At 40.2% G+C, this 27,553-nt stretch overlaps 1 protein-coding gene and 1 long non-coding RNA gene across 3 annotated transcripts in view; one reads left to right on the forward strand and one right to left on the reverse strand.

Annotated features, from left to right (window-relative positions):
- The window catches only part of SCOC (short coiled-coil protein), a 28,806-nt gene extending 19,336 nt beyond the window's left edge, over window positions 1-9,470 (reverse strand). The window contains exon 1 of one of the 2 annotated variants that reach the window (XM_005877722.2): window positions 9,361-9,470. In XM_005877722.2, the coding sequence (XP_005877784.1) occupies window positions 9,361-9,430 (70 nt within the window). In that variant the 5' untranslated portion in view covers window positions 9,431-9,470. The remainder of the gene's footprint in view (window positions 1-9,360) is intronic. The other variant, XM_005877721.2, reaches the window with a different exon arrangement.
- LOC106728071 overlaps window positions 1-27,553 on the forward strand; it is a 97,567-nt gene that overhangs the window by 13,532 nt on the left and 56,482 nt on the right. Inside the window, exon 3 of the long non-coding RNA XR_001364315.1 lies at window positions 15,578-15,654. This is a non-coding gene — a long non-coding RNA (uncharacterized LOC106728071). The remainder of the gene's footprint in view (window positions 1-15,577; window positions 15,655-27,553) is intronic.

Genomic DNA, 27,553 nt, shown 5'->3' on the forward strand with positions numbered 1-27,553 from the left:
GGTTGGCTTCCTGCTTACAATGGGCCAGCGGCTTTTTCCCCAGTTGGATTCGATCAGCTTTGGATACACCACCCTTCACAGGCCTTCTGTCCACCTGACTTGTTCAAAATTTGAGGGTTAAAGCCTTGTTTCCTTAAATACCCTGGGGCTCCCTTAGGAAAACCGTAAATGTTCTCTGAGCCTTCAAAGAGAAACTGGAGTGGCAGAGAAGAAGGAGAAATCTAAAAGAGCAGGACAACCCAGCTGGTGTGGCTCAGTGGTTGAGTGTCGACCTATGAACCAGGAGGTCGAAGTCCTATTCCCGGTCAGGGCACATGTTTGGGTTGCGGGCTCAATCCCCAGTGTGGGGCATGCAGGAGGCAGCCGATTGATGATTCTCTCTAATCATTGATGTTTCTGTCTCTCCCTCTCCCTTCCTCTCTGAAATCAATAAAAATATTAAAAATAAATAAATAAAAGAGCAGGACAAAATGCATAAAGTAGCTTCAGCTGTGCCTCAACTCTACGAATAAAAATTTCAAATGGCCCCAAAGCTATGAGCGACCCTACTAGAAAGAACATGTGCTCTGATCACAGAACCAGAGTTACTGTCATAGCTGTTGCAGGAAGACAAGTTTTGCTTTCATAGATACTAGTAAATTGGGGACTTGGGAGCGCTTTACTGCTCCTGACCAGCACACGGCAGACACTAGCCTCATCCTTGTGTACTTAGTTAAGGACGCCTCCACTCTGGCACTCTCATCTGCATAGGATCCTCCCAAGTTGTCCAGTGTAACCTGGCAAAGCCACAGCACAGCACACACCAGGGAGCTTGGTGCTGGCTGCAAACACTGGCTCCATTTACTGCCAGAAAAGAAAGGCCTGGTCCCTTTTCATGGACAAGACTCCTGCTAGGGCTCAGTGGGTCTCCCAACTGGGTAGCCACAAGCCTGTTTCCTCCTTTAGCCGGTAGATAATGGAGGGTGAGATGAAAAGGAATACAGACCCTCGATACCTTTTACTTGGAGTGCTAACTAATGCAGGGCCTCGAGTCTGATCTTCTGCTCGGCTGAGGGGATGGCAGATGGCCCTCTGAAAGCTTTTCAAACCCAGGCTGCTTGCAGCAGAGCATGAGGGGGGATTGTTACATTTCCCGTACAGTGGTAGGAAGCAGCACCAAATAAAAGCACACAATTGTGCCACTTCTCTGGGAAGCTTATTACAACCTTACAATGAGGGCTAATTGGCTGAGGCCAAAAGCAGATGCAGAAGCAGCTTTGAATATTACTCAGGAGAGGTTTTAGAGAGCAGGGGCTGGGAGGAGGCTGAGGCACAGAGGAGAACAGCCATGGGAGGAACATCGACAGGGAAGAGGTGAGGCCGAGATGAAGAGGGAAAAGAGAAGCTGTTATTTTAATCACAAAAGATCCATGCTCTTGTTTAAAGAATTTCTTCATACCCACCTGTCACTTCTTCTCCAAGCCGCCTCCTCTGGAAGACGTCAACAGGCAGGCCTGGCCTACAGAGCAGCGACTGCAGGACACTGCTGTTACCATGACAACTGTAGTGAACAAGTCTTGGAGCCTTTAAAGGAACTTTTGTGTGAGCTCCTTGAAGTGGACAGAGGAGGAACGAAAACATACTGAATGAACACTTGCTGTACACCAGGCTAGTTCAAGAAGCTACCTTTATTATTTCATTTAACCTCCAAAACAATACTGAGACACATTTTTAGATCATTTTGCAACTGAGGAAACTCAGGCTTAGGGATGTTAAATAACTTGCTCAAAGTCCGACAGAGTCAAATTCAGGCATTCCTGACTCCAAAGTTCAAATTCTTCCTGCCACTCTATCCTGAGTCAATTCTTCTAATAGCAAGGTAGTGATCGCATGTGATAGTATGTGCTCAATAAATGTTTTCTGAAAGCACAACTAAACTGAACCAGAAGTGGAGACAGGGAAGAAACTCTAAAAAGTAGAAATAATAGGGGAGAGCTGACACTAGTAGTAAATTCTTAGCTAGGGGATGGCCAGCCTAACTGGCCCTCAAACCAATATACACACAAATTCAAGCACAATTGTTTGCAAAAAAAAAAGAAGGTATTGTCTATTATGTGCTAAAAGTATAGATATTTTAAGACCTAGGCTCTGTCCTATAGTAGCTCATAGTCTGTTGGGTAGGAAACATACATCAAGGACAAAATGCTGTGAAAAAATATAGGTAGCGATAAGATTGGAATTTTCAGGATGGAGAAAGGAAACTGGGAAGGTCAGGGGAGGCTTCCTGGAGGAGGTAGTGCCGGAGTGAGTTCTTACAGGATGAGTAGTAGTTAGCCAGGCAAGAGAAGGGTGAGTGGTGGTATTCCAGGCAAAGAGAGCACCATGAACAGTCAGAGGCATGACATAGACAGCATGTGGATAGAACATTAAGTGTTTCCTTCTGAGCCCAAGCTGTGTGGCAGGAAATGACACTGAAGAGATAGGTCGAGCCAGGAAGGAGACTTTAAATAAATGCCATGCTAAGTGTCTTGGACTTCGTCCATCAGAGGATGAGAGGCATTGATTGTTCTCTGCAAGGAGAGGGAGTGATACGGTCAGTGTGGAGGAGAGATTTGAAAGGATAATAATTGAAATAGGAAGAACAATTGGGAGGTTGATGCTGTGATTTATGTGGGAGATAATGAAGGCCTTAATCAAGGAAGGGTTGGTAGGGTTAGAGAAGGCCAGGTGTATTGGAGAAACATTGTCAAGGTCAAGTCAACAGATGATTGGATGGTGAGAGATGAGACTGGGACAATGACATATGAATTTCTAGCTTAAGGAACTGGCTGGATGATGGGACCATTCATTAAAATTATGAATCAGGAGTAGGAGCAGATTTGGGGTAGGAGTGAGGAAGATGAGTTCATTTGACACCTGGGATATATCTAGGTGTCTAGTAGTTAGTTTAAGAATCAGAGACTCAGAAGAGAGATAAAGACAAGTGATAAAGATTCAAAAGCAGAAGTCTGAAAATAGTTTCTTCTGCAATCATATCTATACTGAAGATGTGTTTTGTTTACAACTTGGTGATAATATTTTAAAATTAGAACATGGAAATATCAGGAAAGTGCACCAAAAATTTTCTGCATTTCTAGGACCTCTTGAAAATTCTGCTTATTTGCATTTCCATTCTTCCCAGGCAACAGTCAGCTGGAAATAGGAAGCAGCTGTGCTCTCTGAGCAGGGCTACTACTCTCCTGGGAGCTGTAGTCCTCACCTGGCTGGACCCCTGGCCCTGAGTGAGGTTCAGCATTGGTTGCCATTTTATCACAACAATTGCTCTGTTGCCTTTCTTATGGTAGAGTTAAGAGGAAAGTAACCTTTTCTTGTTCGCTTATCTCAATCAAAAGTAGAAAATGAAATCTAGTCCAAGATAACAGTGTGTTTCAAGGAAAATGGTCATAAGAAATGAAAAAAGTTGCCATATATTTGATATGCAAATAAAGCATATCCTGTTGAAAGAATTAAACTTGAGACACCATTGTGAAATAAACTATATTAAAAGCAGTTGCTGTTATATTTAAAAAATGCATAACTTTCCATTTGTTTGTATCATCTTTAATTTCTTATATCAGTATTTTCTACTTTTCATTTTATAAGTCTTTAATATTATTAAAATGTCCATAGTACCCAAAGCAATCTACAGACTTAATGCAGTCCCTATCAAAATCCCAAGGGCATATTTTACATAAAAAGAAAAAAACTGTAAAATTGATATAAAACCACAAAAGACTCCAAATTGTCAAAACAATTTTTTAGGGAGGAAAAAAGAACAAAGCTAGAAACATACTTCCTAAAATCAGTGTAATAAAAATATATTACAAAGCAGTGGTAATTAAAAAGTGTAGTACTGGCATAAAGACAGACATATACACCAATGAAACAAAATAGAGAGCCCAGAAATAAATCCATGCATATATGGCCAACTGATCTTTATCAAGGGTGCCAAGAATACACAATGGGGAAAGGATAGTCTCTCCAATTAATGGTATTGGGAAAACTGAATATCCACATGCAAAAGAATGGAATTGGACTCTTACACACACACACACACACACACACACACACACACACACAAACACGAAAACTCAAAATGGATTCAAGACTTAAAATGAAAGAACAGAAGCTATAAAACTCCTAGAAGGACATATAGAGGAAAAGCTTCATGACATTGGTGTTGGCAATAATTTCATGGATATGACACCAAAAGTTCAGCCAACAAAAGCAAAAATGGACAATTGAGACTACATCACACTAAAAAGCTTCTGTGCAGTAAAGGAAACAACCAATGGACTATAGAGGCAACTCACAGAATGGGAGAAAATATTTGTAAATCATATATGTGATAAGGGGTGATTTCCAAAATATATAAGGAACTCCTACATATCAATAACAAAAGCATTAAAAGCCCAATTGAAAATGTGGAACTTGAATAAACATTTCATCAAGGAAGACATACAAATAGCCAACAGATATGTGAAAAGATGCTCAATGTCACTAGTCCTTAGGGAAATGCAAATCAAAACCGTGATGAGATATCACCTAACACCTGTTAGACTGGCCATCAAAAAAACCCCCCCAAAAAAACAACCACAGGTGCTGGTGAGGATGTGGAGGAATTGGAGCCCTTTTACACTACTGGTGGCAATGTAAAATGATACAGCTGCTATGGAAAACAGTATGGAGGTTCCTCAAAAATTTAAAAATAGAACTACTGAATCATCCAGCAATCCTACTTCTGGATATTTATCCAAAAGAATTGAAATCAAGGATCACCATTATAATAGCTAAGATGTGGAGCAATCTAACTGTCCATTAACATATGAATGGATAAGCAAAAATGTGGTATATACACACAATGGAATATTAAGACTTAAAAAAGAAAGACACCTGGAAAAATGCCACAGCATGAACCTTAGTTTACTAAGTGAAATGAGCCAGTCACAGAAGAACAAATAGTATGGTATGATTTCACTTATATTATACTAGAGGCCTGGTGCACAAAATTTGTGCAGGGGAGGGGGTGTCCCTCAGCCTGGCCTTCACCCTCTCCAATCTGGGACCCCTCAGGGGATGTCTGACTTCTGGTTTAGTTGGACATCCCTAAACCGGCAGACATCCCTCTCACAATCTGGGAACGCTGGCTACTAACTGCTCGCTTGCTTGCCTGCCTGATTGCCCCTAACCGCCTCTGCCTGCTGGCCTGATCGCCCCCTAACTGCTCCCCTGCTGGCCTGATCACCCCTAACTGCTCTCCCCTGCCGGCCTGATCGCCCCTAACCACCTCTGCCTCGGCCCCTGCCACTGTGGCTTTGTCCGGAAGGATGTCTGGAAGACGTCCGGTCTAATTAGCATATTACCCTTTTATTTGTATAGATGAGGTCTGAGGTATCTAAGATGGACTTATGGAAGCAAAGAATAGAATGATGGTTGCAGATGCTAGGGGGCGGGAAAGGGACAGTGGTATAAAATTTCAGGTGTGTAAAATGAATAAGTTCTTGAGATCTGATATACTGTCTAACATGACTATAGCTAACAATACTGTATTGTACACTTAAAAAAATCTGTTAAGAGGATAGATCTCATGTTGTGTTCTTACCCCATTAAAATAAAATAAAAATTTTAACAAAAAGATGCATGTTGAAAAACCCAATGAACTGAAAAAAAAATTGAAATTTCAATAGTTTCTTTTGGAAATTGAATGAAATAAATGATGATATACCATTGCCTCTGCCCCATGAACACATTGCCCGACCTTAAGTGTGTTTGAATTTGCAACCTCTGTCTTAGAGTCACGGGTATATAGCATCATGGACAGTGAGAATGGAATTTGGAGGAATGGATGAGATCATCCAGAGAGTATGTCTAGAGAGAGAAGAAAAGTAGGCCAAGGGCAGAATCTTAGGGAAATACTTGAAGGAAGGGGTTCCCAAAAGAGTCTGAGAATGGTGAGAGAGAGGTTAAAGGAGAACCTGAGCAGTGTGGTAGCATCAAAGCCAGGGGAGCAGAAGCACGGAGGAAGGAGAGATCAATACTATCAAGTGTTTGCTCTATACGATACCATACGCCTCCCACCCAGAAAGGAGGCCAGTCCAGCTACTGCATAGCTTAGACCAGAGATCTCCACACTACCTTGGTTCACAGTGCCTTTAAGTCTGTCATTTTTAACAATGCTCCAAAGTCCAGAGGAATACCCAACAGTTCCATAAAATAAGTATTTAGTCCAAACATCTTTATACAAATATTTATATCCTTCAAACTTAGTAACCATTTGAAAAAATACTGCACTTAAACTGAAAGAAATTTCAATTTTTAAATTTCATTCTTTAAAAGCTACAATTACTTACTTATGGGACATATGAGCCTCTTGAGCATTTCACAAATTCTCCCATCTTCTCCAACTGACATCCTCATTACCTACATTGATTTTTATACAGAACTTGCTTTTAGCACAGCGACCACAGAAAACTCAGCATTGAAAGAGATGTCACTGAAAGAAATGTAGCTCATCTAATGTGAAATTGTGAACCACTCCTAGCCATTGATCCCCACAGTGTCTGATAGAGGTGGAGACACACCCCCGGAATCCCTGTGGGTTTGCTGTACTTCCCTGGGGCACCTTGGCACACACTTTGGGAACCGTGGGGTTAAAGCTGATTTAGAATCCTATCATTTATATACTTGTTTCTATGGAGATACCTGGTCTGCAATCCATACAACTAACGTATAAATGAATTGATGCAGCACAACTGGTTTGTGATTTGAGTAACTGCTGCCACTGCCAGTTCTCATGCCCCCAGACTAACAGGCAGTAGGATCACCTAAATAAATATAAAGATAAACAAAGTTTAATGCCTTCAGTCCTCTTCCCAAACAAACCTTTTCTCTGAGTTAGCAAATATTTTCTTTTCCTTTCTCTTGCTATCCTCAGAATAAGAAAAGAATCAGTGTTATGATGGGGGGTTAGAGGGTGGGATGGAGACAGTGAGTGGGTCTGAAGCAGTCACACTGGCAATCAGCATCCGAGTACTTGAAGCCTCTGTATACTCAGAAGTAAAACTGAACTTTTCTTGTAGGATAGCCTCCATACCTAGCAGTTTCAAGTACAACACATAGCTCCATATATAGCAGTTTCAAGTACAACACATAGCTTGCCAGTGTGTACCTTGGGCAAGTCACGTAACCTCTCTGGGCCTCCGTTTCATATATGTGTGTATATGTATGTGTATTTATATATATGTATGACATATAATATACATTATATGGTAATATATAATATAGAACAAAAAGAAAAGTAAGAAATTGAACTAAACTTTTTCATATTATAAGCCATACCTTTTTCATGCTTTACTCTTGCAAAGATGCCATGATGTCTATTAAACAAGCTGCATTTATTTCCCAATAGTTTGTTTTCCTATTTTTATTTATCAAACACCAAGAGCCTCTTATTAACATCAGTGAACCAGTGCAACCACATCAAATTGATACAATTATCTTCCAAAGCCAAAACACATGATGTCTCAGTTCATTGTCATGACAAGTAAATTAACAATTTCTATTTAACATATTGGAATGCTGAAACAGCACATACACTTCGTACTAGTCCTCCAGCCCGCCGCTGGTTACTATGCTGGACCATCTCTTAAGGTTTTTGCCCTCAGAGTCTCTGACTTCTCTAACCAAGCACGGGAGGTGGCGAGTGGGAGCAGGAGACCCCAGGGCCGTTGCCACCACTCTCTGCCAACCCAGGAGGGCCGCTTACCCCATCCCGGCTTATTCAGCCTTTCTGCCCACGGACTCAGCAAGCGACTCCGACAGATGCCAACAGTGGACTGGACACCTGACTTCAAGTCACTGTCCTCCCTTGCTCTTGTCTGCGCTGGAAGTGTGAGCAAGGCAGAGGCGGCGACATGAGAGCAAGGTTTTGGCAGCGCCCACGGCTCGAGGAGTGTTCAGAATGGCTTGTTGCCCAGCCACATGCACGTCCCCTGTTCAGGCCCAGCCCACGTTACTATCATGAAAGAATCCTGGGCTGGGGCGAATTGGAGCGAGCAGGTACTCCATAGGAGCTACACCCGCCCACAGCATACAGGGCTCCCCACGCGCACGCTCATCGTTCATCTCTCATGTGCCTTCCAGAAGCGAAGACACAGGTTTCCCTTGATCTTCCTTCCTTTCCTTCCCTCGATCGCTGCCTTCTGCAACTCTGTCATTTTCTAAAACGCCCTGGTGCGAGCACGTTAAGGCCGAGGGTATCCAATTGCTCCAACAGCCCCAGAACCTGGTGTCTTTCCTCTCCTCATAAAAGCTGAAAATGCTCCTCTTTGATTCCCAAAGCCCCCAGCATGCTTATGCGGTGCCAGGAGGGGAAGCTTAGCTTAGCTGGCTGGCAGTTGTGCTAAGTCTGGCCACAATTTAGAAAGAAGCTTTTTGAATCTGAGCATTTAGGTAGAAAGTGGAGAAGTGTGACTGTATGAAAGAGCAATTGATGTTAAATATTCATGCTCTGTTCTCTGTTCATCAGAATCAGTAACCCCCATTGTTTAGCTGCAGCTCTGGCTTCTTACTAGGGTTGTACTGAAGGAACTGGATACAAAACAACACCAACCACACACACACACACACACACACACACACACACACACCCCTCACTCCCACCACCACACACCCAGACATGAATACTTATACTAGTATGTTTGAAGTGTTTCCAGTTAACATTGTGCAATTCAGCATTATTAATTTTTCTGGGATAGTTATCCTTCCATCAGCATTTTAGAACTATTACTATCTCTCCCCCAACCCCCCACCTTTTCCTTCTCTCATGTTGTATTCAGCAACTTTGTCCTTACTTAAAAACCATATAAAGTAGTATTTTATATGATCAGCATGTGTCTTAAACAATTCTGAAAGTGAATTGCAACATATTCTAGTTCACTTTTCAGAAATAAAATTATTTTACAAAATAGAGAAGAAATAGACTATAATTGAATAAAATGTGGTAATATCATAGGTTGCTTTAGTAACAACTTTGAAGTCATGTTTCCTGAGCTTTTAGGAAATAAACATTTTATATTTTTATATGTTGATTTATTTTTTTGAAATACATGTAATTCAACCACAGGAACTTTAAAAATAGTCACTTAATTTAAAAGGAAAAAGAAAAACAACACTTAAATAAAAGCTTTTTTTGTCTTATTTTTGTAGCTATATTTTTTTTTCAAATTTTCTACAAAGAGTATGTTTTACCATTATAATAAAAATGATTACATTGATATTTTTAAAAAACAGCTGAGCAGTTGCTGAATTCTATGTTTCAGAATCCACCAAGTTCTCCCTTACCTATGTCGTCTGCAAGAGAAATGTTGGTGAAGGTGCTGTCCTCCTCTTCCTCTTTGCTGGGCCCGTCCATCTTGTACGTTTTTCAGGTCTGTTAGTGAGGAAAATGAGGGCAGGGAAAAGCGACAGTCTCCCCATGTGATCACCCTTGTTAAATCATTAATAAATGAGCGTCCAAGAAGGCGCTATCTGATCCTTGCACTAGCCACCCTCTTCCTGCTTGCCACCTGAGAAGTCCTACCTGAGTGTTACGTTCTTAACCGGAAATGGTTAGACACTCAGGTGAAAAAGCCACAATCTTTACCTGCAGCCGTTGAGCTGGTACTGGTGCTGTTCTCTGGCTAGATGCCAAACCTGGCCTTCAGTCCTATGGCAGTTTCCTTGGGCTGAATGGCCCAAGAACATTGCCAAAAAAGCACCGGGATGAGGTTGGGGGAAGAAATGGAACTTCATATGATTAGCATATCTTTTAGGCACCTACAAGAAACAAGGCTTTGGTCAGTGACCTAGCAGCATGACTTGGTCACAGAGCCTCAATTTCCTATCCTATACCAGGATGGGTCTGTGGTAAAGATTAAAAGTGAATAACAGGCACTTGATAAATGTCAACCACAGTAAGAACTACAGATGATCAGTCATGTGTGAGGAAATAAGATTCTCCATGGATTGAGCTCATCAGTGCCCTCTCCTATTACTGTATATGTACCTTACCCTGTGAAAGTTCATTAAAATGACAGGGCCTCCCTTTCCTATTTCTGGAGGAGCCCAAGGGGCGGAACGTTGGCCTTGCCAGTCTTTAGGGCCAGGGCCCTTTGTCAGAGGAGGTAGCATTCTTTTACAACTGTTTCTTGGTCCCCTGGTCCACATTCATATACGCAGACAAACCCAAAACTATTTGAGAATTTCATGTAATTCCTCTTTGCAGGGAAAAAAACCAGCCAAATTTGATGATGAAATTTAAGCAAAAATTAAAATTGAGTTACTACATGCTACATTTTGCCCTAAGTGCTTTGATACATAGGATATTTTTATTCACTCAAGTTCACTGTTGTTACATCAAGCCAAATGGATGTGAGCTATTGGAAATTCTGAATGTTACAAATTAAATTCACTAGAATAGAATTCCTCCTAATTTTCCAATTACATTCTACACATATTGGGTGTTTGTTCTATACAAACTGGGGACTTTGGAGAGTTCAAAGTAAGAGATAGCTATTGCTGTTAATAAGCTTATAACAAAGCTCAAAGGTAAGAGTCCCGGAGGTAGACAGAAGGGAAAGAGTATACCTGGCTGGCAGGTCTTGGAAGGCTGAGAGAAGGTGACACATACATGAGATGCATAATCATTGACAAATGGGATCCAACAGGCATACATGGTCAGGTGGTGAGTGCTGTCTCAGTGAAGGGGCATGGGCAAAGGCTCAGAGTTGGAAAAGCATTAGGCACGGTTGGGCGCCAAGGTGGAATATAGGTTAAGGCCGTATCTAAGAGAGCTTTGAATGCCAGACTGTGTTAGTCCAAGTCCTCTAAGAATCAGACACTAAGATGGGATTAAAAGCATGAGAAGAAATATGGAGGGAGTCAGGAAAGTCTAGGAAAGCCTCAGACCATGATGTAAGACTGACCCAGAGCAAAGACACAACAGAGTGGAAGGTCTAGCTTGTCCTTCAGACTAAGGAAGTTCTGACAAGGTTGTCAAAGAGTACTCGAGCCAGAGTTGACCATAGAGGAGTCCTGTGCCTCCCAGGAATGGCCTTCCTTAGCATTCTTGCAATGCTTAGTTACTGGCTAGGAGCAGCTGGTGGGAAGGGAGGCCTCTGTGCAAACATGGATTTCAGATCACAGCAGCTGGGGCCCCTGGTCAATTATACTCCCTGTAGTTGGAGGTTAACAAGGCATGTGATCATGGCCATCATATGAGTTTTTTTTGTGTGTGTGTGCGTGGTTTTTTTTTGTTTTGTTTTGTTTTAGCAACTGTATATATAATCATGGACCAGTACTTTAGGAAGCATAGAAATACCTCTCTTGCCTAATCTATCATCTGTCAGTCCTAGAAATAATAGCACATACTTAAGAAGTGCTTACTGTGTGCTAGGAAAAAAAACTCCATGAGGTAGGCACTAATATTCTCATTTAAAATATGAGGGAGCTGAGGCAGAGAGAGAGATGAAATAAAAGACAAGCAGTTAAGTAAGTGGTTGAGCTGGGATTGGAATCCAGGCTCTCTGAATCCAGGGTCTGTGCTCTTAACCACTATATTAACCATTATGTTAACTACTTTTAATAAAATTATGGGGTAATAGAGGGGATGGAAGAGAAGAATTAATCTGGAAAAAGAATTTAGGAACTGAAATGTGCCTTTGGTTTAAATTGTGAATTTGGGTTTTATTTTTTATTACTCATGACCAGTTGGCCTAGGATTAGCCTACCAGTGGTCGGCAAACTCATTAGTCAACAGAGCCAAATATCAACAGTACTTCTTCAAAATAGACTCGCCCAGGCCGAAAACCGACTTCTGTGCATGGCCCACGAAGTTTCAAGCGCACTGTACGTGTGCCCGCACGTGGTATTTTGTGGAAGAGCCACACTTAAGGGGCCAAAGAGCCGCATGTGGCTCTCAAATCGCAGTTTGCCGACCATGGGCCTAGGCAGTTGCTTTTTTGTCTTCTTTCTGATTACCTTTAAGGACTTTTATCATGAAGTATCTATCCCAATGGATAGGGGAATGAAAAGAGATAAATCAGAAGTCAGTCATCATTGCTACCATCCCCATAGTCTTTGGGCAAAAGTTATGATGGAGATGATGTTCACTTTTTACTAGAGTGGGAATTATCTGTGGATTTAAATTTTTAATGGTGAATATTTACCCCTATGTTTTCTTCTAATAGTTTTATTTTTTTAGCTCTTATTTTTAGATTGTTGATTCATTTTGGGATAATTTTTGTATATGGAGTGAAGTAGGGGTATTATAGCTCCATTCTTTTGCATTTGGTTTACTCAGTTTTCCCAACACCATTTGTTACAGAGAAAATTGAATGGTCTTGGCATCCTTGTCAAAAATCAATAGGCCATATATGTTTGTGTTTATTTCTAGACTCTCAGTTCTATTTCACTGGTCTATATGTCTATCTTTATGTCAGTATGACACTGTTTTGATTACTACAGCTTTTTGATAAGTTTTGAAATCAGAAAATGTGAGTACTCCAACTTTGTTTTTCTTTTTAAAATAATGTTTGACTATTTCGGGTCCCTTGAGGTTGTATATGAATTTGAGGATTGGCATAAATTTGGCAATGGATTCTTAGATTTGACGTAAAAGGCATAAGTAACAAAAGAAAAATAGATAAATTGAACTTCATAAAAATTAAAAGCATTTGTGCACCGAAGGCATTATCAAGAATGTGAAAGGGCAACATACAGAATGGGAGAAAGTATTTTCAAATCACATATATGAAAGGGTTTAATATCCAGAATATATAAAGAATTCTTACAACTCAACAAGAAAAAGACAAATAACCCAATATTTAAAATGGGCAAAGAATAGGACCAGACATTTCTCCAAAGAAGATATACAAATGACCAATAAACACATGAAAAGATGTTCAAAGTTATTGGTCATTAAGAAAATGCAAATCGCCTAGCCAGTGTGGGTCAGTGGTTGATCATCGACCCATGAATCAGGAGGTCACGATTTGATTCCCTATCCAGATTGTGGGCTCGGTCCCCAGTGTGGGTCATGCAGAAGGCAGCCGATCAATGATTCTCTCTCATCATTGATGTTTCTCTCTCTCTCTCCCTCTCCCTTCCTCTTTGAAATCAATAAAAACATATTTTTTTAAAAAAATGCAAATCAAAACTATAGTGGGATACCACTTCACACTCACTAGCATTGCTTTAATAAAAACAATAAAATGGAAAGTGTTGGCAAGGATAGGGAGAAATAAGAACCTTTATACATGGCTGGTGGGAATGTACAATGATGCAGCTACTATGAAAATCATTTTGACAGTTCCTCAAAAAGTTAAACATAAACGTACTATATGACGCAGCATTTCCATGCCTACAGATTTACCCAAGAGAAATGAAAACATAGGTCCACACAGAAACTTGTATATGAATGTTTATAGTAGCATTATTCATAGAAGCCAAAAGGTGGAAACAACCCAAATGCCCATCAATGGATGAATGGATAAACAAATTGTGATATATAAACCCAATGGGGTATTGTTCGACAATAAACAAAAACAAAGTACGGGTACAGGCTGCAATTTAGATGAACCTCAAAAACATTGTTAAGTGAAAGAAGTTAGAGACAGAAAGTCACATTTTATATCATCCTTTTTAATGGATAAATTCAGAATAGGCAGGTCCACAGAGGCAGAAGGCAAGCTGTGGGGAGAGGGAATGTAGAGTATGATTACTAAATGTGTATGGGGTGTTTTTCTGGGATGATGAAATGCTTTAAACTAGGGAGAGGTGGCTGTTTAACCACATTGGGAGTACATTAAATGTCACTAAGTCGTATACTTTATAATGATTAACTGCAAGTTTATGAATTTCACTTTACTTTTAAAAAAGGTTAAGAAAATCAAGCCAGGCCCTGGCTGAGTAGCTCAGTTGGTTCGAGCATCGTCCTGATATGGCTATGCCAAGGTTGTGGGTTCAGTCCCCGGTTAGGACACATACAAGAATCAACCAATGAAGGCATAAATAATAAGCGAAACGACATCAATGTCTCTCTCTCTTCTTTCTCTCTCAAATCAATAAATTAAAAAAAAGAAAACGCAACCAGGAAAAAAATGATCAATGGTTTCCTGTCTCCCCATAATCTGAATGAATTGAATTAAGAACCCTAAATCATAACATGCGTTACAATTGCAAACAAACATAAGACTAGTCTACCATGTATCATAAAATTAATAAGGCTAGAATGGACCTTGTATAATATCTACGGTGTCTTCTAGAATTAATAAGGCTAGAAATAAGGTTACGGTAAGAATACAAATCTTTATTGTGATATAATCTTCCCTAAAACAGATGCAAATGAATAAACACGAAGGTTTATATGGTTATGTAAGAAATCATCTGTCATTTTTAAATGGGTATGTGAGTTATAAATGTGTGTGTGCATGTGTGCATATGAATGGTGTTGGGGGTAACAGAGTCAAAGAAAGTACAAAATGAGGAGAATTAGTAAACTAACCAGGATTCTCATAATCCCTTTGGCATGATCTCAAAATACCAATGCAATAATGAAGCACATTGGAAGCCAGTGCTTGCTGTGGGCTTTCAGAACGTTTTCTAAGCAGTAGCCCAGGAAACATCTCTAAGGGCTCTGAGTACCAAGTATGACATCTGAAGTGTGTGTAATCAGTAGATTCCTGGAGAGAAACTGGCATCTGTAAAGGAGGGGCTAAGCATGCCTTTGCTGGATAAAAGTTTCTCTTTCTTTAGGAGCAATTTCACATGGAACTATTTGGATATTTTTGACAAATTTGTGCAAATTGGATTACTTCAGCCCATTAGCTACAAAGGGGGATGTGATGGCAGAATTTTACTTTTATTATTTGTAGTTAATAATAATAGCTAGCATTTATTGATGATTATTCCATGCTCAGCACTATTCTAAGTATTATACCTATAACAATCTCATTATTCCTCTTAATAATCCTTAAGGAAACAGAAACACATGGACAAAATAGTTTGTCCAACACCCACAGTCAGGAATAACCAGAGCTGGACTCATACCCAAGCAGTCCAGGTTCAAAGTCCACATTCCAACCACCCTGGTAGGGGATAGTGGGGCCTCACATCCACCCCATGCTGTGCAGGCCAAGCCACGGCCCAGGCCTACCTTTTTCTAATTTGCATATATGCTAGTGGTGGCCCTACATCAATGCAATGGGAACTGTTTTTTTGTTTGTTTGTTTTTTCATTAATCTCCAGTGGGCACAAACTGTGTTTAGAAATTAAATTCTTGCATTAAGGAGAAAAATTGCCAGCACTTACTTCTATATTTGATGATTCTTCCTTATCTGTAACATGTTTTTCAAAGGAGAGCTTATCCTTATTTTTGTGCCCATAACCTTACTAATCATTTATTATTATTAACACCTCCAAAGTCAATTGTCTCTTATTATTAAATCACATCTACTGTTGAGGAGAAAAATAAAGCTATGAATAAAATCTGACTTCAGTAACTTTTCACATGTCCTCCTAGGAACCAAGAAATTGATACCTGCTTGTTCGGAAACTCTGTAGTCCCTGTCTAAAAAGCTTCACCTCTTGCTTGCTAAGGTCAGTCTGTTCCTGTTATTCTGTCTGTGTTGGCGCCCTCTGGTGGTTCAATTATGTGAACTTTAATTTTAAATGCTTTTAACAAAAGTGTTTTGAAGCCTTGATTTTGCCTATTCAAAGTGAGAGACAGATTTCCCCTGGTTATATGCCATGATACCAAGGAAGGGACTTACTGTCCAGGTGGCAGTGGTGATTTTGTAAACAGACATCAGCTTGAATGCTATTGATGGGCAAAGGGCTTTTCAAAATTTTGGTTTGAGGTATAACATTATATAGTAAAGTGTGCAAATTATAAGATTATAGATATACTAAAGGCCCGGTGCACGGATTCATGCACATTGAAAGGAAATTAATTAGAAGGTGGCCAGCGGGGCAGGATTGGGTGAGATGGGCCGGACACGCCCTGAGCCAACCTCCTACGGTCCCTCCCTGGCCAGCTGCACCTGGGCTCGAAGGGCATCTGCAGAGTGAGCGGGGTCCCTCCGGCAGGTGGGGTCTCTCAGCCTGGCCTGTAGGGATTGGGCTCCCTCCTCTCTGGTTCCAGGGTGTGTCACCCGAGAAACGCTGCTGCCAAGTCACCGCAGCTCGGCAGCTCCTGCATTGAGCGTCTGCCCCCTGGTAGTCAGTGCACGTCATACCTAGCGGCCGGTTGGACAGTTGGATGGTCGCTTAGCCTTTTATATATATATATATATACACACACACATACATATATAGATATAGATATATGATGTATATCCAACACCCAGATAAAAAACATTTCCACACATAGGTAAGGCTTTTTATTTTTTTATTTTTTATTATTATTTTTTAATATATTTTTATTGATTTCAGAGAGGAAGGGAGAGGGAAGGATAGATAGAAACATCAATGATGAGAGTGAATCATTGATCGGCTGCCTCCTGCACGCCCCCTACTGGGGATCGAGCCTGAAACCCGGGAACGTACCCTTCACCAGAATCAAACCCGGGACCCTTCCATCCACAGGCCAACACTCTATCCACTGAGCCAAACCGGGTAGGGCTAGGTAAGGCTTTTTAAATATTGGTTTGCTTATTAGCATTCAGATCTATTTTGCAGTAGAGAAAACCACCTGTAGTCACAGAATCACCACCATTGTCCACCCCAAAGTACCTGTGGGGAGTGGTTCATTAAGTGGCAACTGAGAGGAAAATATGTTGTGTACAGAGGCTGACTCTAAGGTGGCACAAAGATAAGAACTGTCCTCCACTCCAAAGTGAAAAGGACTCAACTTTGTGCCTTTGCTTGGCTGCAATCTCTTTGCTCTCTCTTGAACAGTTTTCCAATTCTATTCCTTCTCTTCTGTTCAAAACACTTTGAGTGCTGTGTGTCCAGGATGTGAGTACAGAGGGGAGGAAGTGGTGTTCCCTGCCCTCCAAGAATTCAGGGGCCAGTTGAGTTTAAAGCAGAAAGAGGAGGCGGGTGATTCCAAACCAGTGTGTTAAGTGTGACAGTAATAACAGCTGACATTTATAGAGTATGTTGTCCTAGTATTTCTGTCAGGACATTCCCTTCATCTTCTCATTTAACCCTCGTCGCTATTACCTTACTGTACTGGTGAGAAAGTGAAGGCACAGAGGGACTGGTGATTTGCCCTGAGGACAAAATAGCTGGTTAGCGTGGTGGCCAGGATCTGGCCGCACCACCCACATATGTATCAGTTTCTCAAGCATGGCATTGGAGGCACATGCAGGGCATGGAGGAGAGCAGGGAGATCTTTGACTATCTTGTCTGTTGAGCGGCCCAACAAGGAGCCATTATCAGCACTCCAGAAAAATATGCCAGAAGGCCTCTTTTTTTCTAATGCAGCTCTAGTTCAGCCCCCGACTTGCTATCTTACAGACTCGAGCAAAAACTGGCCACACCATTGCAATATAGCAAAAATTACTTCAGAATTAACACTTGACTATTCATTGCTATGGCTCAAATTTCTACAAATCACAGGTAATCAACCAAATCAGGTGTCAAATGATGCTTTAAAAATTTCTATTTAAACTGATGATGTGAGTGCTGCTCACCTATCAGTGATTTCTTTTTTTCAGTGTTGAAAGCACAGTGGAAGGCATCACCGTAACCTTAGGGAGCTCCAAATAGTTCAAAACTGATCAGTGTACTGGAGCGAGATTTTGAAATCCCACCTGAGGTGGTGTTTGCACCTTCCTCTCGTCAGATTCTCTAAAGCAGGCAAAGACTGGGGACCAGGACCGCAGAGCCTTCTCTCAAAATCGCCAGTAGAATCTCTTCCCCTCAAACATAGACGAATTGTGTCGTCGTCACTATGATGTCCTCACACTTAGGCTCCTCAGAGGACAAGGACCAAGTCTGACTTCAGTTTTATTTACTGCAGGCCAGGTGCTGATGGGAATGGGAAAATTATAACAGGGTACAGTAGTAGTTAGGATGGTGTTAATGTGGGACGTGATTTCCGACCCCTTCAAGCCAACTTGTATGATGCCAAGGTCTACTGTAAAAATGAGGTTTGTGCAGTTGTTTGAAGAGAAAATAAGGCAGGAGCATTGAGCAGTCCCAACAGCAGTCAGACCTGCCCACCTCAAAAGACCCAACCACATTGTGAGCAGTGATTTGTTTTCATCGGTTTAATGTTTAAGCTTTGTTGGGGTTGCAGTTTTACTTCTGAGTTTTAATTTTGTTATGGTTTTATAGCTGTAAAGAATTATCAGCATAAAAACATATTTATTTTTATAGCTCATCTTAAAACAAAATGGTTAAAGACATCAACATAATGGGTTGATAACCCAGAAAAGGTTTTCCTCCTTGAGTTAAAAGGGGTCAGTTTATTTATTACTCACTAGTTTGAGAAGCGCTGTGCTATGTATCCCTTGGGCCTACAGAGGGAGACAAACACAGGCCTGGCTTTTCAGAAGCTTAAATCAATAGCATTCATCCATTCCAGTGGACAAAACCGAAGAAGTTATACACCAACATTTTTGAAGTGATGACACTACATTTATTGCTGAGTTTTTTCTCTACTCTTGTTACTCCCTAAAAGTTGCTACTTAGCAAATAGTTATATTCTGCATTTCCTATTGGAATCTCCCTGACATCCTCGTAAATTTTTTTTAATGTGTATACAGTAAAGTTCATTCTTTGTAGTGTATAGTTATATGGAGTTTGACAAATGCATAGAGTCATATATCCACTGCCCCAGTAATTTATCTTGAGTAAGTTTTAGTGGTTTGGGCATTTTGGGGAAATGGTTCATTCTATCTAAGTTGGTGAATTTATGAACATAGAGGTGTTTGTAGTATTTCCTTATTGTGCTTTAATGCGGATGCGATCAGTCATGAGGTACTATCTTTCATTCCAGATATTGGTAAATTGTGTCTTTCTCTTCTTCTTGGTCAGCCTGTTATGACTTAGTAAAAAAAAAATCATCTTTTGGGTTAATTAATTTAATGTACTTTTTTGTTTTTCATTTCATTGATTTCAGTTCTATATTATTTCCCTTCATCTGCTCACTTTATACTTAATTCACTGCTCTTTAATTTCTTAAGGTGAAGGAATAGATCACTGAATTTAGGTCTTTCTATAGATCTTTTCTCATATAAGCATCTAATGCTATAAATTTCCATCCAAAGATGCTTTGGCTGCATTCTACAAATTTTTGATATGTTGTATTTTTATTTTCATTTAGTTCCAAATATTTTTGCATTTCCCTGACGGCTTACTCTTTGACCCATGGATTATTTAGATATGTATTACTTAATTCCCAAATATTTGGGATTTACCAGATAGATATCTTTCTGTTATTAATTTCTGGTATAATTCCATGTGATTTGAGAATATACTCTGTATATTTTCTATTCTTTTAAGTTGTGAAGGGTTTTATGTCTGAGAATACTCCCTATGCACCCGAGAAGAATGTGTGTTTTGCTGCGGTTGGATTCAGTGCTCTATGTATGTCACATGGACAAGTTGGTTGATGGTGTTGCTCTGGTCATCTATATCCTTACTGATTTTTCTGCCTACTCATTCTATCATTTTCTGAGAGAAGAGTGTTGAAGTCTTCATCTAAAGTTGTAGGTTTGTCTATTTCTCCTGCAACATCTACCAGTATTTGTCTTGTGTATTTTGAAGTTATCGTTGGGAGCATACACATTTAAGATGGTTATATTTTCTTGGAGAATTGACTGCTTTTTCATAATATAATATCCTCTTTATATCAGATAATATTTGCTATTATGAAGTCTACTTTGTCCAAAATTAATGTAAATTCTTTGTTAGTGTTTACACGATATATCTTCCTTCATCCTTTTATTTTTAACCTAAGTAGGCCTTTATATTTAAAATGGGTTTCTCACAAAAAAAATGGGTTTCTCATAGATTGCATATTCTTGGATGTTGGTTGGTTGTTTGTTTTTTTTGTTGTTGTTGTTGTTCTGATCACATCTGTCTTTTAACCGGTGTGTTTAGACCATTCATATTAAAGATGAATGTGATGGGATTAAAATCTATCATCTTACTGTTTTTTATTTGTTTCATTTGTTATTTATTTATTTTTACCTCTTTTTCTGCCTTGTCTAGGTTTAATTCAATATTTAAAAATTTTTTTAATGATTGCCCTAGGGTTTACCATATACATTAAAAAAATAAAATCTGAGCCTATTTTCAAATATATTATACTATTATACATGTACTATTATACATGTAATATATACTATTATATATGCTGTAAACACACAATCCATTGTTAATATTGTTGCTTTAAATAGTCGGTTATTTTTAGAGCAATTAAAACAAGACAAAAATAATTTTATAAGACCTTCATTTATTTTATTTCTGACACTCTTCATTTCTTGGTGCAGATCCAGTTTTCTGGCATATATCATATTCTACCTTTAAGAATTTCCTTTAATATTTCTTATAAGGTAGGTTATCTGTTTGTAGGTAGGTCCCTACATTTTTGTTTGTTTGAGAAAGTCTTATTGTTTTTATACATTAGAAGGACATTTTTCTGGATGTAGAATTCACGATTGATGTTTCTCCCCCTTTTAGCACATTGAAGATATCATTCTATTTACAGTTTCTCACAAGTAATCTGCTGTAATTGTTCCTTTGTAGGTAATGTGTTTTCACTGCTGGCTTCCTTTAAGATGTTGTCTTTGTCATTGTTATGTCTTGGTGTTTTACTTTTTGTTTTGTCTTGTTTTATTTGCTTTGTTTTGTTTTGTTTTTAATTCTTCTTGGTGTTCTTTGAGCTTCTTGGGTGTTAGCTACTAATTTAGAAAATTTTCAGCCATTATTTCTTGAATATTTTTTTTGTCTATTCTTTTTTCCCCCTCTGAGATTCTAAATTACACATAAGTTAGACTGTTTGATATTGTGCCACACTTTGTTCTATTTTTTCTCATTCTTTTTTCTCCTTGTTTTTTAGTTTGGGTAAATATTATTGACCTATATTCAACTTTATTGCTTGCTTCTTTGACTACATCAAGTTTACTGATGAGCCTGTCAAAGATATTCTTCATAGCTGTTACTAAGTTTTTTATTTCTAGCATTATCATTTGATTCTCTTACTGTTTCTATTTCTGTACTGAAATTATCTGAGTTTGCATATTGTTTACTTTTCCATTTGGTCCTTTAACATATTAATCATAGTAATTTTAAATTCCCTGGCTGAGAAACCCAACATATGTCCAAGTCTAGTTTTGAGGATTGCTTTGTCTTTCCAGACTATTTTTCTTCTTGCCTTTTGTATGCCATGTGGTTTTTTCTGTTGAAAGAAGAGCATATTGTATAGGAAAATAGATACTAAGTAAATATTTTTTATGCCAAGATATGAGCATGCCATTCCTTCTGCCAGGCCTTTAATGTGACAGTTTATGTTAATCTAGTCAGAAATTGGACTGGAAGTTTATTGTTGCTATGGTTACCTTCAGTGCTCCAGAGGCTTCATATTCCTCTAGTGACACTTTGATTTCATCTCCCCTCATGGTTTTGGGTCTTCATTTGGGCTAACCTCGTGACAGAGTCTGAATCTTGTTCTCTCAGCAACATTCCACTGCAACTCTTGTTAGCATGGTGGTAGGAGATGGGTGAGGGTTGGCCTCTTATGGTCTCAGGAAGCCTCAGTCCTAGACACTGGAAACCTGAGTCCGAAGTGTTCCTGCCCCTTCTCCAGCATAGGGCTGGACCTAGCCAGTATTCTTGTTCCTCCCCCTGTGGGAGAACTTCCCCTTCCCCCATTCTTCTGGCCTAGCTGCGGTCAGTTTCCACCAGTGCCCTTAGGGTACAGTTTTGGTTTCCTTCCCGCTGCAGATTAAGGCTTTGTTGGGTAGGGGACATAAAGGAGATGTCTCAGGGTGAGGTGGACAGTGGCTGCTGTTATTCCCCAGTTACCACCTTACAGGTCATTTTCTTGGGATTCTTCCTGGTCTTCCCTGTGAGCACCTGGAGTCCTCAGAGGGAAAACCTGCAAGGGGGTGTGACCCCTCCTATGTTTGAAGCCCCCCGGGACTTGATGCTTTCGTGCTAGCCCGCAGTTGGCCTTTAACAATTCTTTAAAGATGTTTAGTTTAATCTTCTTATTAGCTTTTATGGGATTCAGCCACGTCTGTCCCAGGTAAGCAAATGCTTGAATCTTGTTTCTCCCTGCAGGCCTTTGTCTCTCTCTTGGTTTTAAGGTAGTTGTTTGTCTGCAATACAGGGTGGGGCAAAAGTGGGTTTACAGTTGTGAGTAAACAAAACATAGAATTTATTCTTGTATTGATATTTATTAGTTATTGTATTATTTTCCATACAAACAACTGTAAACCTACTTTTGCCCCCTCTGAATTCTCTGATAAGTTCAAGAAAAGTTGTTAATTTGAAGTTTATCCAGCTTTTTGATGGAAACAATGCTTTTTTCAGCTCTTAATTCTCTGACCTTTCAACACAACCATTATTTATGTTTTAAAATTCAAATTTCACCAGCATTAACCCAATTTTTAAAGTTTTGGAGGACTTTTGCCACAATCCAAAACACATCTTTCTAAGTATATTTGGAAACTAGAACTGGGAATCACCAATGAAGAGGGTATAAAGATGTGATGGCATAATATTTTGGGTCACTATTTTATATATATTTTTTCTTTTCTGTATGTTTCTCTTACTCAAATGTGGAGCTGATTCTGTGTTTCATTGCCTCAAGGGGGGAGGTGTGATAAGACAGAAAGAAAAGGTAACTTCCAAGAATTTCTGGGTTTTGTCTCCAGAAGCCTGAGCCCATAGAACTTAGAAGGTTTGCAGAGATGGAAGGGCATAAGGGTTTATAAGAAGCAAAGAGGATAGCAGGAGGGAAAAGAGCCTTTCCCAGACTAGAAAAAAGTTTCCTGCACCAGGACTGGGTATGAAGGAAGGCCCTGGACCACAGCAGTGAGGATGCCACAGAACCCATGATCCAGGCAGACAGGACCCCTAAGCCACCTTACAAGAGAGTCCCATCTTAGGCGTGACTTGGAAGCATAAAGTACCACACCAGTTCTGAAAAGCCCGTAGGACCAAAGACAATGGGAGTCTTAGTAGAAACCTGTGACAAATAGCAGAGTTCTCCACCTCCACAGATAACCTTCACACTGCAGGATATGCTGGACACCTGAGGTGACCTTGAGGGGGGAGGGGCAGCTCCAAGAATGCCAGAGATTCTATTTTCTCAGGAGCATGGAGAGATTGGAGCACTAAGTCCAATATAGTAGATTTCTAGAAAATAGAGATTTAATTTTCTTTGCACACTTTAATTGTGGATTGAGAATCATACCTGCTACTACAGGATTCCATTCCCAGCAACCTGGCTATCGTTCTGTTTTGTTTAAAATGTTTTGGATTCTAGTGACTCAAGATTTTTTTCCACTCCAATGCATCCGAAAGGTTCAGTGTGCTCTCAATTGTAATGATTCCTCCTGGGGTGGGGTACGTGGTGATAGAGACTGTAGGGGTAAGGCAGTTCGCATGAATCTTCCAGGTGATTCTGAAACTATACATACTCCCCTCACTGGCTCCCTTTGCCCTCACTTGCCTGAGAATCCCTGTTCTCCCCTCTTGGTCTATATGCTTGTTTTTTAGGGCACAGCCTAACTCTTAAGAAGGAATTGTCATCTTACAAAGATGCATGGAAAAGCAAACACATATCTGTGAGAATGTATAGTGTTATTTACATTACAAGCAACTAAAGAATAAGTGTATTTGTGAATCTGTAGATAGAAGAGAAAAAAAATCCCTGGATTTCCTCCTTGTGAAGTGGTTGTTGACTCAGAAAGCTCTCCTTCTTCTGACCCCACCACCCACAGGGGTTGTAAGAAGGATCATGTGAAACAAAGAAGCATCTGAATGAAAATGCTCCCAAAGTGAACAACTGAGAGAATAACCGCATTTCTCCAGTTCAGTTCTGTTGACTGAGGGCCGGTGCTGGTGTGTTGAGAGCAGAGATGTGTGGTTTTCCTAGTGTTTCTGCCAATGAGACAGCAGCTGACGGGAATACATGTTGGGGGAATAACGCCTTTTGCATGAGTTTTCCAGAGCATCTGTCCGATGCCATTGTGGAGAAACACAGTTTGAGACCTGGTGTGGAACTCATACTCTTATTTTTGTAAATGTCTCATCACCACATAAGGTCACAGCAACCTGATATCTTAAAGCTGCTGCTCAGCTTGTGCCCATTTCTCTAATCTAATAAAATGATATATGGCCTTTCTCTCTTCTGGGGGAAAAAGGCCAGAAGCCAGGAATCTTTTGGAAATTGAAGCACAAAGCGAGAACCAGGTAGAGATCTCTAAAAATCTAGATTAGAATGTTCAACAGGTGATTTATTGGAGCCTAGAAAACACCACCGTCCCAGACAGTGTGGGTGTCACCAGCAACTCACTGAGAGGGTCTAGTTGCTGCCCAGAGGGGCTGGATGTGGGTTGTTTCTTGGACTTACTAATGGAAGAAACTTCTGGGAACAGAAAAAGTCCTGTCTCTTAAATGTGGTTTTAAAAGTTGCTCCTATTACAGCGCCCTTGTGAGGAGCTCAGGCTCTGGAGTTAAAACTGAGCTTGAATCCCAGTTACTGCTGTGTGACTTCTGGTTAGTCACTGAAGTATAAAAAGGGGATAAGGCAACACCTATCTCGAAGGGCTGTTGTGAGGATTAGATTAGGGAATGTAGTGCAGAGCCCGTGGAGCTTCACAGTCAGCACTAGGTAGTGCCAGCTACGCTCTTCCTTTTTCAGTATTTAAGCCACAGGCTACCACTTTGTACCGTTACTCAAAGGTCGCTCCCCCCTAGAAAAGAAATGTCTGTTAACATCCAGGAGAAGAATAGAGATTTACATTTTTATTATTCTACTCACTGAGAAGAAAGAATTTTATATCCTTTTCAGGGGATTGGTTAGGGTCAAGCAACTAGGTTCTTTATGTAGGAGTCCCAACATATTATAGGGACAGTGAATTGCCGCCTAGCCTTCAGATACTTGATAGAAAGTCTAGTCTGGTGTTTGATTCTCTTGGGTTCAAGGCACTCAGACCCATTTGGTGGTAGAGAGTTATTGTAAGAATAGACAGAAAGGTAAAAATGGCAGGGAATCATTTCGGCAGCCACAGAGCCATGCCTCCTGCAGGATTGGAGGGGCATTCACGGTTATGCAGAATCTCGGGCCCAGGGACCCCTCTGGCCATGGTCATCTCATTGCCCTCTGAGACCAGCTTCTCATTGCACTTGACCAGTGTCTCCACCTAATATCTAGCCAGCTTCTCTGTCAACATCTACATCTGCTGCTCTTGCCTCCTCGAGATTCATACCCAGGAGAGAACTGTGTGGAATATTTTGTTCTTTGGTGTTTAGGGCTCCTGTTATGGTGCTGAGTTCTCATTCACAGAAAGCACTGGAATCACAAAAAGACAGAAAGAAAGGGACCCCGTTATTTCATGAAACGATGACTTATTGCCTTTATCCTTGGCTTTACTTTGTGAATTAGTAAGAGAGTCTTGAATTTAATGGCTGCCTCCCCAAGACCCTAGCTCAGGTCCTTGGATCTAAGACTCCTAGTTCTTAGGTACAGGTGGCAGATTTGTAATCAGAGAGATGGTTTTTCTGTTCTTATTACTCTCCACACTAGCTCGTATGCTAGGTTTCAAATCCACATTTCTAATTTGATCACTCTTTGCTTGCAGGATAAATTTCAGGTTAGTGACTGTTACTTAATTTGTTCAAATAGAAATGCAACAATTTGTGACAAATCAACTGACATGAGTATCCCCTGGCATGAAAAGATGGAGGACTGACTTAGCGAGAGGTCTTCTAGGAAGCCCTGCACCTGGACATCACAACTGGAGGAGAGGAATAGAACCTAAATGATTATCATTTATTATGTCACCTCACTTAGTTAACATACAAAATGTCATTTCAATTTTACAGAAAATTATGTGAAGGCTAATGTGACCTTCAAGTGAATTTCTTTCTTAGTAGTTCTTCCTATAGGTTGCAAAATTCCTGGATGGTATAATGATCATTATCTTGAATTTTTAAAAAAAATCAGCAAGAAGCATTCTGCTCTTTGTAATAACAACAGTGAGTTTATGAGATGAAACAATGAAAATCCCTAGATTTCAGAATAATTTTGCTCCAAACTACTAATTAAATATATAAGTATGTAATCACATATGTAAATCTGGGTTTTCCTTTGCTTGCAGTGCCCCTAGCTCAAACTCAAAGGGTATTTTTAGTTCCTCTTTTTCCTTTTTACCAAGCTTGATCAGTGAATGAGAAAGTCTTTTTTTTTTAAAATATATTTTATTGATTTTTTTACAGAGAGGAAGGGAGAGGGATAGAGAGCCAGAAACATCAATGAGAGAGAAACACCGATCTGCTGCCTCCTGCACGCCCCCCACTGGGGATGTGCCTGCAACCCAGGTACATGCCCTTGACCGGAATCGAACCCGGGACCCTTGAGTCTGCAGGCCGGCGCTCTATCCACTGAGCCAAACCGGTTCTGGCGAGAAAGTCTTTTCAATCATCTACGTGTTGGAAAGTGTGTAGCTTTTGAATCACAGGGCGCATCTCAAAATTAGAAATGCCCCCTCTTCAGGGCTCACGCCAAGACTCTCAAGAGGCATTTGTCACTAGTTTCAGGTCTGACATGTCTTTGGGTAAAAGTCACTAGAAATGTTCCTTGAGATGGTGTAGGTGGGGAAAGCAATAAAAAATGGAATTTTTGTTCTTTAACAAGTAAATTCCAATTCATATTTGCTAGAAAGCTAAAGAGCTGTTTCTCACTTACAGTGTTTTTCCTAAAATGTTTGCCAAACAATTTTTTTTAAAAGCAAAGCACATTTTCTCATTGAAACATTCTAAATACATCCTCATGGGATATTTGAGGTGACAGAAAAATATTTTATTACTACTGATAATGATCACTAACATACATTTATTGATGGCTTACTACCTACCAGGTATTGTTCTAAGATCTTTACCCCCATCCTCTCATCCCCACAATGATAAGAGGTACTGTCCCAATTTCCCAGATAAGGAATCAAAGGAATAATGAGTTTAAGTAACCAGCCCACAATCTCACGGTTGAGGTGGAGAAAGAATGAACTCAGACACTGACCCTGAGCCACCCCCTTAACCTCACCACAGTGCTGCCACCAACAGAGGTCCAGGTTCATCAGGAGGAGACGGAGCATTTCATAGTCTGTCCAACATGGAGATAAAATCCACTGTACGGTAAATTGGATCGTGGAGTTTAAGGTCTCCATCCTCACCCTTGATATCATCCTACGAACTTATCTAGGATGGCCTTACTGTTTCTCTTGGCTTTAGACTCTCTCATGGTGGATGGTTGGGAAATATTAATTGCACGATATAGATTCACTCACTATATGGGACTGAGTCAACTAGTTCC

This window comes from Myotis brandtii, unplaced genomic scaffold (genome assembly GCF_000412655.1).
Source record: "Myotis brandtii unplaced genomic scaffold, ASM41265v1 scaffold53, whole genome shotgun sequence".
Taxonomy (NCBI): domain Eukaryota; kingdom Metazoa; phylum Chordata; class Mammalia; order Chiroptera; family Vespertilionidae; genus Myotis; species Myotis brandtii.